The 12,226-nt window shown below is 48.4% G+C and overlaps 2 protein-coding genes across 21 annotated transcripts in view; one reads left to right on the forward strand and one right to left on the reverse strand.

Annotated features, from left to right (window-relative positions):
- The window catches only part of LOC128140826 (E3 ubiquitin-protein ligase RNF113A-like), an 18,007-nt gene continuing 5,781 nt past the window's right edge, over positions 1 to 12,226 (forward strand). For 4 of the 13 annotated variants that reach the window (XM_052785177.1, XM_052785180.1, XM_052785179.1 and 1 more), the window contains exons 1-11: positions 1 to 136; positions 478 to 554; positions 678 to 782; positions 2,104 to 2,211; positions 2,495 to 2,604; positions 2,806 to 2,912; positions 3,498 to 3,587; positions 4,460 to 4,553; positions 5,237 to 5,343; positions 5,865 to 6,695; positions 9,405 to 9,488. In XM_052785177.1, coding sequence (XP_052641137.1) covers positions 37 to 136; positions 478 to 554; positions 678 to 782; positions 2,104 to 2,211; positions 2,495 to 2,604; positions 2,806 to 2,912; positions 3,498 to 3,587; positions 4,460 to 4,553; positions 5,237 to 5,343; positions 5,865 to 5,947 — 981 coding nt within the window. In that variant the 5' untranslated portion in view covers positions 1 to 36 and the 3' untranslated portion in view covers positions 5,948 to 6,695; positions 9,405 to 9,488. The remainder of the gene's footprint in view (positions 137 to 477; positions 555 to 677; positions 783 to 2,103; positions 2,212 to 2,494; positions 2,605 to 2,805; positions 2,913 to 3,497; positions 3,588 to 4,459; positions 4,554 to 5,236; positions 5,344 to 5,864; positions 6,696 to 9,404; positions 9,489 to 12,226) is intronic. The other 9 variants (XM_052785178.1, XM_052785181.1, XM_052785185.1 and 6 more) reach the window with 4 other exon arrangements.
- STRADA (STE20 related adaptor alpha) overlaps positions 7,248 to 12,226 on the reverse strand; it is a 14,068-nt gene continuing 9,089 nt past the window's right edge. For 7 of the 8 annotated variants that reach the window (XM_052785169.1, XM_052785166.1, XM_052785167.1 and 4 more), the window contains 5 exons: positions 11,317 to 11,488; positions 10,538 to 10,642; positions 10,135 to 10,376; positions 9,423 to 9,465; positions 7,248 to 8,721 (listed from right to left, as the gene is read on the reverse strand). In XM_052785169.1, coding sequence (XP_052641129.1) covers positions 8,569 to 8,721; positions 9,423 to 9,465; positions 10,135 to 10,376; positions 10,538 to 10,642; positions 11,317 to 11,488 — 715 coding nt within the window. In that variant the 3' untranslated portion in view covers positions 7,248 to 8,568. The remainder of the gene's footprint in view (positions 8,722 to 9,422; positions 9,466 to 10,134; positions 10,377 to 10,537; positions 10,643 to 11,316; positions 11,489 to 12,226) is intronic. The other variant, XR_008234832.1, reaches the window with a different exon arrangement.

The raw sequence follows: 12,226 nt of genomic DNA on the forward strand, positions 1-12,226 counted from the left end.
GCTCTAGCCGCCGACGGCAGGGGTGGGCGGTGCAAGATGGCGGACGAGGGGACTGTTTGCAGCTTCGTTTTCAAGAAGCGGGGCCTGGCGGCGGGTAGGGGTCGGCGTAAGCGGCCCAGCAGCGATCAGGAGCAGGGTGAGGGCATGGCGAGGGCTCGCGGAAGACCTCGAAAGGGCGCTGGGAGCCGGGCCGTTGCGATACCCTGGGGAGGCGAAGGAGGGCCTGGTGCCACCCCGGAGCGCTGCCCCCACACGGAGGGGGCTCGCTGCCCTCCCCAGCCGTACCGATGTCCGTGTGGTGGCGGGGGTGAAGGGCTCTTCCCCGGCCGTGCCACCGCCCTCGGGGGCTCCGCCGGCCTCCTGCACCTTCCCGTGGGCTTCCCCAGCCCGCAGAGGAGGGAGGCTGCCAGCAGAGCCTGCGCCTGGGCCGAGGTCCTGCCCCGGGGTGCACTCTTACCCCTGGGCTTTACCTCTCAGAGAGCAGCGGTGAGGAGGGCAGCACGGTGGTGCGGAAGGAGCGGCGGCGGGAGACCCCCAACCCCATGATCCAGAAGGTAAGGGAGCCATAGCAGGGCACTGCTCCATCCGAGGTGCATCTGCAGTGGCCTGCCAAGCTCAAGTTAGACACAGTGTTGGAGTCTTCCGTCCTTCCTACCTGCTGTCTTCTTGCCCCTCAGACCAGGAGATGCACAAAGGAGAGGCCTGCCTACGCGCTGAGCAGTAGTGACGACGAGGATCCATCAAAGGAGATCGGAGTCACTTACAAATCGACAAGGTCGGCGGTAAGGACTGGGCAAGAATGTGGTTCTGGGGTGTGAGGTCAGGTGGGACTGGCAGATCTCACACTCGATAGAGAGAATTTGCCTCTGTGAATGTGGGATTGGCCATTCCTTCTTTTTTATCTATAGATACATCTCCCTGTCCCTTCCCTCTTCATAGAACATGCACCTTGTGCTGCATTTATTCTCCTGATAGCCCCTGCATCCCCAGGAGGCTGTCTAAGGTTGGCCTTTCCCTCTTAGAGGCGGGAATTAAAACCCCAAGATGCCACTGGACTTGCCCAACATCGCACAAAATTTTCAGGAGAGGGAGCACTTGAATCAGGTTTGCCCTGCTGTTTGGTTCATGTTTTCAGTTTTAGACCATCTTCCTTCACAAAGAATTCAAGGTGACTTAGAAGGTGCTCCCATCTTTATCCTTGTGACTAGTGATGGAGTAAGAGCTACAGAGAGAGGTCATTGTATTCTTGGGATTGATGGCTGGGGTGTCCTGTTAACATCTGGAGTGGAGAGAGATCAGCTGTGAAGGTTTGGGCATGGCTCAAATTGCTCTCCCTACTAGTTTTTTTCTCTTAACTTTCCTCCTGATCCAGTGAAGTTTTGCCCATTAGGATGAGCCTGGGCAGGATATAAGTAGGATTAAAAGCAGGTATCAACACATGTTCGTCTTCAGACCTATTTCTTTATTGTCTGCGCCTCTGTAAAAAATGGGAATAAAGCCTAACTGTCCCCAGTTAAAGCTGCAGGGTCAGACTGAAGTCTCCTTGTCACATTATGGATTTGGTTTTAATTGAGGCTGGCTGTAATTATTCCTTGGTTTCTGTGCAGCTGTTCCTGAAGATTTGATAAAACCTGGGAGTAGGTGTCTGTTCAGTCCATTAAAGAGGAATCTAAACCAGATCACTGTATTAAAACTGAATGTAAGCCACCTGCAGCTGGGTTAAAAGTTCAGACATAACATCCTGCGTGTAGGCGGGATGGTCTCATGATTGAAGTGTTGGACATGGGAGATCTGAGTTCAGCTTCCAGCTAAGCTGAGCCCTGAGCATGAAGGAGTAAAGTAAGGACAAGTGTTTCCTGACTCTGCAGGCTAAAACTTGAGAGCAATGGGTAATTAGCACTCTGTTCTCTGCAAGCACTAGGCTGGATCCGGCCCATCGGGGATTCTCCCTGGCAGGTGCTAAGGGACAGTAGAAACTGGTGGCAGGTAAAGCAGGCCATGTGCAATACTTGCTCTGTGACCAGCCCTTCAGGTAGCCAAGGAGCTCTTTGTCTTGTACGGGTTTTCTCTTCACTGTTGTCACAAGTTTTTCTTGCTTTTCAGAAACCTGTTGGCCCAGAAGACATGGGAGCCACAGCAGTGTATGAACTGGACACGGAGAAGGAGAAAGATGCCCAGGCCATCTTCGAGCGCAGCCAGAAAATCCAGGAGGTGAGTCAGCTTTGCTCTGTAAGAGGTAGTGCTCCATAGCAGGAGTACATGTGCTTTACTCATCCCCTTCTGCACACCAAGAAGAGTTTGAGCCTCTTCCTCCCTGGAAATTTGAGAAGCCAAGAGTGTAACCCTTGCAAATAGGAGAATTTTCTGGCTTTATCAGCATCTTGGTATTAAGGAAGGTGGGGCTGGGGAGGGAGACTGGTGTCAGAGTGGTGAAAGCTAATAGGCATCATGAAACTTTCCTGATCCTTAATCACCTTTCTTTTTGCTTTCCTAGGAGCTGAGAGGAAAGGAAGATGATAAAATTTACCGTGGTATTAACAACTACCAGAAGTATGTGAAGCCCAAGGACACATCGATGGGAAATGCCTCTTCAGGAATGGTCAGGTGGGTTGGGATAAGCCTCAGAGGACTGGGACCACAGAGGAGCTTAGGCACCATCCCCAAAGGCACCTGTTTGGGGCTTGAACTTTGCTGTTACTGGCAGCTTCTTTCTGTCTAATGAGTCCGGTGTCTGGTTCTGACCAGGCCCCCAGGGGCCTTCACTGCAGCTGAGCAGCCAGCCTGAGCCTTCTCCCACCCTTTCAGAAAAGGACCCATCCGTGCTCCGGAGCACTTGCGGGCCACGGTGCGATGGGACTACCAGCCTGATATCTGCAAGGACTACAAAGAAACTGGGTTCTGCGGCTTTGGAGGTGAGTGGATCTTGCCTGCAGGTGAACAGATACTGTGCCAGATCTGCAAAGGGATCCAGTCCAGCTTGTGATCCCTTATTTGTGGTGCTCAGATGGGCACTTAATGATTTACAGGCACTTGTTTGCAGAGTTGGTGTGTGGCGCTGTTGCAAAGTTGTTTTATGCAATGTTCTTGTCATTTGTGTCGGCCCTCCTGAAAGCTGATGGCCTCTAATCAGTGGTTATAAGAGTCCTGGGAGGGACTCCTGGGATGTTCCCGTGACCCACATTTCCACAGGTATTCTGGCTGCTGATGCCATGTGAGGGATGGGATTTACTGTTCCTTATCCCGCTTCTCATGTGTATAAATGCTGGAACTGTCACTGTGGCACACAGAGCACGATCCTCATGGCCTGTCAACCCTGAGAGGGATCCTGTGCCTGCTCCAGGAGCTTGGTGCTGCCCTGGAGCACAGGTGGGCGGGAAGCAATCATCAGGTTTCACCTTCTGCTGGGCAAAGCTCAGGCTGCCCCTGAATGACATGTCCTGCTAACACTCTACCCCGCACAGCCTAGCTGTTAATTCCTCTTTCTTTGCCTGGCTCAGACAGCTGCAAATTCCTCCACGACCGCTCGGACTACAAACACGGCTGGCAGATCGAACGGGAACTGGATGAAGGCCGGTACGGAGTCAATGGTACGGCACCACCCCTCTGCTCTCCCTGTACCTAAGCTAACGGTGGATGAGGCTACCAGGTTCTGACTTTTATCGTGCCCTAAAGTGAACATGACTTAGGGATATTGGATCACTAAGAATGAAATGGATCCTTTGCTGTCTCAAACTGCATGGGCCATGCGTTGAATTAATATTAGACAGAAAGGACTCTTTATTCCAAAGCTGTGGAACTCCCTGCTCCGGATAATCTTAGGGCCAGTAACCACTGACAGTGCTGAGCAAATCTGCTGCTTTCAGATAACCACTGACTGCCACCAGAGAGAATTATTTCCTCTCGCTCTCTATAAAAGGACAGCACTACTGTTGTATGGGTCCCAGCAGCGAGCTGTGACCATCTCCTGCCCCCCAGATACCCAGGAGGTGGGATGCTTTCATGCTGCGTCACATAATTATTTCTCACTCACAGTGTCCTTAGCTGCAGCCCAAGGCTCATGCGTTTTGCTCATGAACTGCTGTGCAGTTGTGGGGAAGAGGGTGTTCTCTGTTCAGTTGGAGCCAGAGTTTGGTGACAGCTGGTTTGGAAGAAAATCTAAGAAAGAGGAGGGGGGTGGAGGATATGTCTCTTTATAGCAGTGAGTGGGTGAGGTAGAAAAGAATTTGCTCTTGTGAGATGAGCAACAAGCATGCCGGCTCATTAGACCTAATTATATCTCAGTCCCACATGTGTTACTGACATCAGCAACACCCAGATGCCAGAGCTCTATTGTTTGCAGCAAAGATTTAATCCCACCTGCTGTGCTCTCTCCATATTTAATATTATTTCATGCCCCACGCATGGGCTGGTCTGGCTGCCTCTGCTCTTGCTTCAGTCTGGTTAACTTTCTCTTCTGCAGATGAGGAAAACTATGAGGTGAGCAGCGATGAGGAGGATATGCCTTTCAAATGCTTCATCTGCAGAAGTTCCTTCAAGAACCCCGTGGTCACCAAGTAAGTAGTTTTTTGGCCTGAGGAGCCAAGTGTCTGCTGTCGATCCAGTTCACTAGTCATTCACTGTTGAGGCAAATACAAACACTGCCCACAGGCCTGTGGGTGGAACCTGCTTCTTGTCTGCTGTGGCTTTGTGGTGGGTGGGGAAATCTTCTGGTAACCAGGGAGTCTCATAACTGCATCTGGAGCATCTCCTCGGAAGGGATCTCAAGTCTTTGTTGTCCAGGCACCTTCTAGATTTCCACAGACGCTACCTCATTACATCATCTTTCCCCTTAACCTTGAGATTTTGTTTTCAATCCTTCCTTCCTCCTGGACACTGAATGGCACGCTGCATTGCGTGAGCAAAGAAACAGAAGCATGGGGAAGCCAAGAGCTTGGCAAGGATGAGGAGTAAGCTGAGGGGCAGCATGGACATCGTGCGCTGCCAGCCCTCTCCCACAGTGCTGGCTGTCTTGCTGGGTACCTGGCGTCTGGAAGAGCTCACTGGTGGCTCTGTGCCATTGCTCCACATCAGTGAAGCGATGCTGAAACACCTTTCATGAGGACAATGATGCAGAGGAAGCTCTGCATGCAGCTCACTTTTGCATCCCCCAGGGACCAGTAGTCAGTAATTTCTAACTAACTCCTGGACACAGTGATTGTATCTGGTGACTTGTAGTGGCATCTGTGTCTCCGTACAGGTGTAGGCACTACTTCTGTGAGAGCTGTGCCCTCCAACACTATCGCAAATCCCAGCGCTGCTATGTCTGTGACAAGCAAACCAATGGAGTCTTCAACCCAGCAAAAGGTAAAACAGGCACCTGTGGGAGAGAGGGCTTTCAGTGGGAGAGGCTGGAGCAGCAAAGGCAGCAGCTCCTGAGGTATCTTCTTGGTGTTGGGCCTGGCCCTAAGCTGGAGCTCACAGCTCTTGGCTGTCAGCAGAGCTTCCTTTAGTGCCAGGAGATACTAAATCATGGCCTGGGTGGCTCTGTAGGTGCAAAATGAGCATCTGTGCTTGCCCAGATGGGGAACTAGGGGAGTGTGACTTCTGGTGAGGGTAGGGAGGATGTCCTGCGGGAGTGGAGGCAGCAGCTTGTCTGATGCTCTAGTTGGCAGGTCAGTAACACACTGATTCTATGACTGTAACATCTGATGCCCTGGACTCAGAAAACGGTGATAGCTCCTAGCTGAGCCTTTGTGTAGGCAAGTGATTTTTGGTAGCTGCCCTGGTTCTTGTGGAGATGGGTGTTTACAGGACCTGGGCACCTGGCTTTGCTGTGGGACAGCCCCCGCACATGGAGTCTCATCCTGCCTATTCTTGTTTTACAGAGCTCATGGCAAAATTGGAAAAACACAAAGGGGAGGAAGAGGAGGAACAGCAGCATTCAGACCATGCAGAGGATCCACAATAGCAGAGCACCCTGTTTTGTATTTTGCTGAATAAAGCTTTCATGGGAGAAAAAAAAAAAAAAGCTCACAGCGGTTGCCTTGGGGCCAGCAGCTGTAGCCAGGCATTGTGTATCCAACCAGCAGCTACTCAAACAGTGTCCTGACTGTGCCGGACTCCTCGTTTGCGGCCCTGTGAAGGCATAAGGCAGAACAGGTAAGGTCAGACTCAAGAGTCACAGCTGAGTACAGCCGTCTGCTACCACCATGCTGCCAGCAGGACCACAACAGTTGCCTCTGAGTGCAGCAGTGCGCCTGGGGAAGGTGGTGTTGAAGACTACATTCAGTTACTTCATAACTTCTTTTTTTGACCAAGGCGCTGCTGTTTCACTTCTAACTTTGCACTGATCCTGCTTGCTTCCTGTTGCTGTGTAAGCATAAAACTATCATCTCTAAGTTAATTTATATCCATAATCTTTGAGCATGTAGCAAGCTGAAAGCATGGACAGGGATGAGAAATATTAGCTTGTGTTAAGTTCATCCTTCACCCTAAAAATGCTAACTCAGGGGAAGGCAGACTAAAGCGCTGCAGTTATTTGTGATTTATTACAGCTCAGTGTATGCCCTCCTGTGTTTTCTGCCTGCCTCTTGGTTCCTAGGAGAATTGGAGAGAGGCTTAGAACTTCAGTGGGCAACGCCTGTTGAATTATCCCTCTTCTATGAGGAAACCCATCTCCTCCAAACCATCACTCAGTCCCAGAGGTTTTATGCTGAGTGAGTACTGTGCTTTTTCTTGCTTTAAGTACTAGCAGACTTTTTAAGTCCCTGTCCAGGCTTGTGGGAGAGGGCTAAGGATTTTTGCAAGCTGCAGAACTTCATGACAAGCTAGGAAATAAAGATCTACTTACTATAATAAAATTAAACCAGGAGCCAAACCTGATCCTAGACAGGAAGTAGAAGTGGCCCTGTCCTATCTCTTGTATCCTGCCCTTACAAACACCCCTGCTCTGGGAGCATGAGTGCATTCTACTGAAACTTTCAGGAAAGAGCAAGAGCAGTTTGCAGCTTCTTGCTTTAGTTGAAATAAGTTTTTCAAACATGAAGGCAGTTGCAACTAACAGTGCTGCAGGCTGCTGTGGTGAGCTGTTCAACAGCAACTGCCTTCATCGGGTGTGTTCTATCTAATGCCACCCAGCCCTTGCCAGCTGAGGTGCAAGCAGCAGCCTTTTAAGTAAGGAAACAAGAGAGTAAGCATGCACAGCCAGCCTGTGTCATCATTTGTGACCCACTCCATCATCTTGCAGAAACAGCAGACTTAAAAAAAAAAAACTTCAGAAATATTTTATTTGTTTTGGCAAAAAACTAGAGTAACAAACTTTATCTGGGTTCAAGTACAGTTTATAAACACAAGAAGGACCTGTTGCCAGCACCACTACTCCCATCAACCACACCTACAGGACTGGATTCTCAGTGCTTCATTAAAGAGTAGAAAGACATCCAGCACCGATGGTCCTTGGAAGGGTCAAACTAAAAGCCTTAAATACACCTCCAAAGAACAAATACAGCATGGGGGAGAGCTGCCACAGCAGCAGGGCAGAGTCACACGGCCATGAATTGAGGGGAGCCACAGGAGAAGCAAGCTTTTACCTGTCATTCAGTCAGGGAAGGCAGAACAGCAACGGTAATGGAAGGCTTAAAATCAATTCTGTACATGATGTTCAAAGAGTCACAAGCAAGAGGATTTAGCATGAAAGTCAACTATTCCCCCCCATGCCAGGGCAAGTCACTGAGAACACGCTGGTACAAGCTACATGCTGTGAAACCAGCCCAGCTAACATGAGGCTCAATTAGATGGGCTGTGGGGGATAAAAAAAAAAAGCTGGTAGATTGCACAGGCATACAAACTGGGTTTGGTGATCCAGGCAGCCATGAGAGGGGAGGCTGGAATGCCCTGTCTGACCTGGAGTTCAGAGTGCTCAGCATCAAGTGAGAGGAGTCTCTTCAAAAACTCTCCAGAACTGGAAGAGAAGAATCCAGTGCTGCAGAGGAGTGCCCGATGCAGTGAGCGTGCCTGGAATGGAATCGGGTTGCCTTTGATCTCCCGTTTTCCATCACAAAGCAGTGACTAAATTTAAGAACATAATCCCTTTTTTCCCTCCCACCCTCAAAAGTTACCCTGTGACAACACGGTAACTAATCTGACTAGCTCTAAGAGAATGCCCAAAACTAAGAGCTGCCTGCCTCCCCTTAACTCTAAGGCACCCTTAAAAGAGAAAGAACCAAAGAGGGTAGGGAGATGCAGCCTTCAACTGTGATACGAAGAAGCCAGTGATTTTTAGAAAAACATAAATAGAGACTAAACAGACTCACTCAACCCATTCAAGTGATCTGCCAGTGCTCAGCTGCAAGAACTGGGGCTCTGGGCACTGCACCATCTGGAATACGCCACAGTTCCTTGGGGCTGATCCTTTTCCAGCTCAGGTCTGTCCATTTGTTTCCAGGCTACTTAAGTAAACAGGCAGCTGAAGTTCCTTCCCAAGGACCTGCAGACTCTTCTATGCGTAACATTCATCACTTTTTACAAACAGGACCAATAAATTACAATGTCCAGAAAGCTCCTCCAGAACCAGGTCTAGTCCCTGTTTTTCTAGAATTCCCAGTCATCCACATCCAGCTGCTCCAGGTTTGACACCAGCCCAAAAATGCCACTAGGATCCTGGGGCCGCGTTCCTTCAAAATTGGTGATTGGGGTGACAGGGCGCAGGAGTTCAGGGAGTGCTTCAGAAGCACGACGCTTGATCTGCACAGAAAGAAGAGAACTCGGCTGCTGAAATGCTTCCCCAGTTGTGCATCACAGACAAGCAGAACAACGTGTGGTTACAGGCAGAAAGTAAGAACACAGTATTATCTTTCTGCCAGCTCCGAGACGTGCAGAGCTTTCACACTGCACCTTGTATCGAGAAACTGCTTTGCATGCAGCTTTTTCAGCAGCACTTTGGTGCTACGGTCCTGATGCTCCCCTCAGTGAAGCACCACCCTAACCCTCAGCTCAGAGCAAGCCAGACAAATAATTTCAGGGGCAGGAGACCCCCTGCCTCTTCCCATGCCAGGGCTGGAGCTCACCAACCTGCCACAGAGCTGTAAGCAACGCACATGTCACCTCAGTTTGGTCTCAGTAAGGACCAGGTAAGGACTGCCTTGCCCCAGTACTCAATAGTGTCTCACCACTCAATAGTGGGTGAAAAACTGGCATACAGGACTGGCAGATTTACATCCTCTGTTTAGATAAGGAAGAGATGCATTGAGAAAAGCAAGTCCACCTCCCAGGAGAATGTGAGGATCACCAAGCTGCACTACAATTAGTCACCAAACTAACTTAATCCTTTCAGATCACAGAAAATTCAGCAACTCAACATTCCCACCCTCAGGTTCAGTGACACAGCAGACAACAACTACAGAAAAGCCACTGTTCTTTATCCACAGATTAACTGAGTTCCTTACCTGCTTGAAAAAGGGATGATTAAGCAGAGTGCCTGCGCTTGGCCTGTGGAAGGGAGTTAGAATAAAGTAAGCACACAAGAAAATGCATCAGTGTTTAAAGTCAGGTAGTGAAAGAAAGAAAAGACCAGGCTCCTTCCTGCCTCTCTCATTTCTCAGCTATAGGATATCTCCCTTTTGAAACCAGTGGCACTGTATATTATGTTCACATGATGGTTTATGCAAGAGTTCAACCTTCTTCTGCACAAGTTACCTACTTGCGCACCCCAACATTTGGTCAAGGAAGAGTTTCTGAACAGTGTGGTATGCTAGGGCAGTTTGTCATGGCTAAAGATGACTTTACACTCACTACAGAGGAAAATACAGTTCTTGATCATTTCCCATTATTATTCTCTGCTGGCTGAACAGCAGACATTCACAGTGGTGGAAACTGGGTAAACTGTCTCACAGGGACCAGAAATTCAAGTTGTACCGTTTATTTTCCTGACATGTAGCGCCACTCTACCACCCAAAGAAGGCTGCAAAGTAATTCTTCAGGCTCTCTTATAGAAAGTGCTCAAGGTGTTAACACTGCTCTTGTTTTACATACTTGGACTGCTCTTCTCAATGTATGGAGCACATCCTCACTCCACTATGCTTTTGGAAAGAAAATTTCAAACAACCTCTGCTGGCTCTCGTGGTTTAATCAGCCCTAGCAGCTTTAACCTGGCTTTACCTGAAATCGGGGTTCCGCTGGAGGCACTGCTCTACAAAGTTATGGAAGTAAGTGGAGAAGGTCCGAAGATAAGGGTGCAGGGTTGGCTCTCCATTGGCCGCTCTCATGTTGCTAATAGCCATGCTCTCACCCATCCCGTAGTTAGCACTTGAACGGGAGGTCTTCATAGTCAGCTCATCAGCAGGAATTGTGGTGGTGTCTAGCAGGCAGGGAACAGTTCCATTCAGCTTTTCCAAGAGCATCTGGAAGAGAAGGGGCATAAGCAACATCACATGCAGTAAGACTAGACAGTTAAGATTTCCCATTCAGGTAAGCATGGCACCCTTCTGCCTTCACATTCCAGAGCAGCAAAGCAGTTCCATGTGCCAGGATGAAGGATAAGAAAAGAGCTCTTAAACCTTACCTGAGTAGAAGGCATATCTTTAAATGGTACGTGTCCATTTGCCAGCTCACAGGCTGTTATCCCTACGCTGTAAATGTCAGATTTTGCATCGTAACCCTGGAGATTCTAGATGAAAAGGAAAAGAAAAATTAGCCTTGTGGACTTACATGTGATTGCATGGGTAATACCCATGATTTGATATGCAGAAGAGCAAACCCAAATGATTGGACCAGAAATAGTACAACCCACATATAGGCTGGTTTATCGTGGTGGTGGGTTTTTTTGTTTGTTAAAACAAACAGTTAAGGGCAACATTTATTTAACTGAAATCAGCTATCTAGTAGAGACGACATCCACCTTAGGGTAACTGGCATCTAATGTAATACTTTGCTAATGGGAGACTCTGTAGAGGTACCTACAGGAAAACTAGTCAAATAGATCCGATCAAATTCTACCCACTCGCCCTGCACCTGTCCCAAATCTGTTTCCTCTAGCCTCCCCCCTTCCTTTTCCTTACATTTGCACACCTTCCTCTGGAGGGAAAGAAAAGACAATGTTGTAACATGGGCTTCTCAGCAGTTGCCCTTTTTGACAGGAATACAGGTTTCCCCTTGCTAGGGGTCACTGGTTTTAAGGTTAAAAGGATAGGAAAAAAGGGTAGAGCTCATCATGAGAAAAAGTAACCCTGTGGCTTTTGTTTTGTTTCCCCCTGCCCTGCCCCCAAACATGCCATAAGAACTCAGAAAGTTATACAGAGATACCATGTATCACTAAAAACTAGCAGGTTTTTTTAAACACACCTGCTGCAAGACTTCAGGACTGAGCCAAGGCAGAACTTTGATGCTGTATTTGGGAAAGTCATGAACAACTTTGAGTCGCTGCCCATGGTTGATCATACTTAGATTACTTCGCAGGCCAGAGAGGTACACCTTCCCGTCCACAGAGATCAGGATATGGCTGGCTTTAACACTCCTGGAAAAAAGTAAAAATAGTCAGGTTCCCTGGCCTCAAAGGAGTTATGTTCCTTATAGCTTTCCCAGGAAGACTTAGTGCAGAAGGGCACTACAAAGGATTTAAAGCAGGCATAGGTAAGCTGAATGTCTTTTACAGTACATACAATAAAAGTAATAACCACTAAAGACCTAGAACTTTCAGCATCTGAAATTTACTCTCACAACAGAGGAATGTGTCAGAGAAGAGGACAAATATGCTAAAGGGTGGAGACAGCGATTTAGAAAGAGATTAAGAAAAGCTGTAGTACTAAACAGAAATTCATCCTTAGTGAGCACCTATGGAAATACTAAAAGCCTACTTTACTGGACAGCTCAATGCACAGGACAATACTTGATCAGCCTCAGGAGACACTCAGGAGGCTGAGATTCCTAACGACATCCTGAATGCTGTGCAAAACCACCTCTACAAACATTAACAGGACTCTACACACCCGCTATGCAGGTTCCCAAAGAATGTTTCTGTGGCAAGGAGAAATACAGGACTAAAGGTTATGGACCCAGGATCTTCAAGACTACAGGGAAAATCCTCCCCCGTCAGTGTCAGTCTCAATTTGGAGAGTATCAACAGTATCTGAACAGAGCCTTAATAAGTCAGCATGTCAACACGCGCTGCAGTTGTGATTTTAGATACACAGTGGTCTTTGGGTAAGTTTGTTCCACAGTGACTCTTTCACATAGTTTAGTAAGATCAGTGATG

The sequence above is a fragment of the Harpia harpyja genome, chromosome 4, assembly GCF_026419915.1.
Source record: "Harpia harpyja isolate bHarHar1 chromosome 4, bHarHar1 primary haplotype, whole genome shotgun sequence".
Lineage (NCBI taxonomy): Eukaryota > Metazoa > Chordata > Aves > Accipitriformes > Accipitridae > Harpia > Harpia harpyja.